The following is a 3,171-nucleotide window of genomic DNA, read 5'->3' as shown; positions in this document are numbered from 1 at the left end:
GCAAAAACATGATGGCATTTTGCATGTGTAAAATGACAATGAAGGGAATTTTTAAGAACAACTATATTTGAAAATAGAAAGGAAAGAACTAGTGGGGAAAGGAAAAAGATTGAAAATGGTGAAGAGCAGTATCAGTGCAGAAGCAAGGTAAATTTTAGTAATTTGTTTGTTAATGTGAAATGTAAAAAAAATAAATAAAACCTTAAGTGTCTTGTTTATAATTAGATCTATAATCATTGAAAAGAGATTTTAAGATAATTTAAAAAGGGAGTTTAATTTCTGAATTTCCTGGATGTTCGTGAGTTTTAATTTATAACAAGAATATTGCCTGGGTATAATTTTTAGACCTATTTACATACTCACAAAGGTATGGGTCTCAATAATGCATGAACCTGTACAGTGGATGTATCAGTATTTTAATGAGGTGGGTTATTTTGTGTGACTAGTAAACTGGCTCATAAATATAATCAGAACAGATATCTGCAATGCTTTAAACAGTGTCATCATTTTTGAATCAAGTATACGGACCTCCAAGCTGTTAGCTGGAAAGGACAGAGTTCATTTAGACCCAGAACTTCATAGGTTTTTGTTTAAAATTCATTTGTTTGTTTCTTTCCGCATTCCTCTTCTTCTTCCAGTGAAGGTTATTACTGGTTTTTATTGTACAAATGTGCTTTCTTTCCCTCACTTATCTGGCTTTTCCAATTTGTGCTTAATAATTTATTGTGTTCACTTATATTTTCCATCATTCAGTACTTTCAAATCTTTATTGGAAACCTGTGTGCGAAGCATAGGATTATGGGCAAGATTCAAATATGAAATGCGTTTATTTTTGTTTTCAGATTCAGTCTTTTCTAAGTTTGTTGTGGAAGAATCAACTTTTTATGTAGATCAAACCTATTTTTTCCCTCTTAGATCAATAGATACACTATCCTGTGATTTTTTTTTTTTGGTGGTAAAATTGTGTTTATAACAGTAAAATAAGTTTGAAAGTGTTTTCCTAAAGTAAATGAACATTTTACTTTATCCATCTCTGTATGTCCTCAGATGAAATGAACAGAATAAGACTAAAGTAACTACAGATGAAAGAAAGGAAATGCAAGGAGAAAACCTTACCATTTGGAGCTTTTTTTTCCTGGAGGGTTTTTCTAGATACCCAAAGTTAGAGATTGTTCTCTTTGTCTTCAGTCTTGGAATGTATCTGATAACCATTTTGGGAAACAGCACTCTTATTTTAATCACTATCCTAGATCCACGCCTGCAAACCCCCATGTACTTGTTCCTCGGAAATCTCTCTTTCATGGATGTTTGTTACACATCTGCTTCTATTCCCACTTTGCTGGTAAACTTGCTGTCATCCCAGAAAACCATTATCTTTTCTGGGTGTGCTGTACAGATGTATCTGTCCCTTGCAATGGGCTCCACGGAGTGTGTGCTCCTGGCTGTGATGGCGTATGACCGTTATGTGGCCATTTGCAACCCACTGAGATACCCCATCGTCATGAACAGGCAAGTCTGTGTGCAGATGGCCACTGTCTCCTGGGTGACGGGCTGCCTGACCGCCTTGCTGGAAACCAGTTTTGCTCTGCAGATACCCCTCTGTGGGAATCTCATCAATCACTTCACGTGTGAAATTCTGGCAGTGCTCAAGTTAGCTTGCACAAGTTCACTGCTCATGGACATCATCATGCTGGTGGTCAGTGTGCTCCTCCTGCCCATTCCAATGCTCTTAATTTGCATCTCTTATGTTTTCATCCTTTCCACCATTCTGAGAATCAGCTCAGCAGAGGGAAGAAGCAAAGCCTTTTCTACTTGTGGTGCCCACTTGACTGTGGTGATCTTGTATTATGGGGCTGCGCTTTCCATGTACCTAAAGCCTTCTTCATCAAGCTCAGAAGTAGATAAAATCATCTCTTTGCTTTATGGCGTGCTTACTCCTATGCTGAACCCCATAATTTACAGTTTAAGAAACAAGGAAGTCAAAGATGCAATGAAAAAACTGCTGGGCAAAATGTCATTGCATCAAACACATGAAAATCTCTGACTGAATGCCTGTGGTTTTACCGGGGGCGCAACCCTGGCAGAACTCACCAGATAAATTCTAGGTAATGCACTCACCCTTATAATACTGACTTGTACCTTAGCTCTATAATTTTACGGTTGTAAGATATGTGTACACAATGTGATTCCAGTTTGCATTTAGTGATATTTTCTGTCTTTTGTGTTTCATGGTTGTGAGTTTTTGGACTAGCATCATCACACATTTGTTCCAGAAAGAAACTCAGACAAATTTAGAGCCAGTGAATGTGAGTGCCTGAAGAAACTTGGATACCTTCTCTGCCTAAATCCTTTCTAGGATGAGGTGGCAGCATAAAGAAACAAAGAAACAAATAACAAAGATTAACCTTGCCTATGCAAGAGAGAAGACAGAATCAAAGGAAAATTAAATTGCTCAACATTACACGGTTGCTGAACTGGAACTGCAACCCTCATCCTTTCGACATCTTTGCAAGAGCTTGTCCTGCCACACCATGGTGGCTGTCTTCTTACCCTTCCTTTTTCAAAACTCCTGATTCAAGCTCCTTGACTTCCTGAGTAAGCCATCCAATGCCTACTTGATTTGTTCACCTGCCAACCTTGCTTTTCCAAGCATATAGATACTTGAGAAAACTGTATCTCTTTCTGGTGTACCATCCATATGCTAATTCAGTCTTTTTTATGTGTTTGTGTTTTTTTCTTCATTGGATGATTGACTTCTCAAGGCAAGGATTCCTATAATTTTGTACCTTTTTATGTTTATAGCAGTGATTCAGTAAACTAATAAATGTATCAGTTTTAAATCTAATGAATTTATTTGAGAAGTATCACTTGTGAAAATTATGAAGAAACAACATGAGCAATGAGGTAGATTGCTTTATAAATACCTAACAATTACAGAGACCATTTATATTGGTTGTTTTAAGCCTTTCACTTATACAAAAATACTACTTGTTTAAAATGCAGACTCTATTCCCACATCTTCTGATTCAATAGCTTTGGGGTGGGGTCCTGATAATCTGCATTTATGATAGATCCCCAAGAAATTCTGATACACGTTTTGGATGACTATACTTTGGGAGACATTGTTCCCAGCAATATCTATCATTCCAAAAGAAAAGTAGGATTAGTTTT

At 37.0% G+C, this 3,171-nt stretch overlaps 1 protein-coding gene across 1 annotated transcript; it reads left to right on the top strand.

Annotated features, from left to right (window-relative positions):
* Positions 1-1,096: 1,096 nt before the first annotated feature.
* OR2K2 (olfactory receptor family 2 subfamily K member 2) lies at positions 1,097-2,044 on the top strand (the record flags this gene model as incomplete). Its single annotated transcript, XM_081066736.1, has 1 exon — positions 1,097-2,044. One exon carries the CDS (start codon positions 1,097-1,099, stop codon positions 2,042-2,044), a length of 948 nt encoding a protein of 315 aa, XP_080922862.1.
* Between the last annotated feature and the right edge of the window lie 1,127 nt (positions 2,045-3,171).

Source organism: Rhinolophus hipposideros (assembly GCF_964194185.1).
Source record: "Rhinolophus hipposideros genome assembly, chromosome: 11".
NCBI lineage: Eukaryota > Metazoa > Chordata > Mammalia > Chiroptera > Rhinolophidae > Rhinolophus > Rhinolophus hipposideros.
The sequence above is the reverse complement of the archived record's forward strand: the minus strand, read 5'-3'. Positions and strand labels throughout refer to the sequence as shown.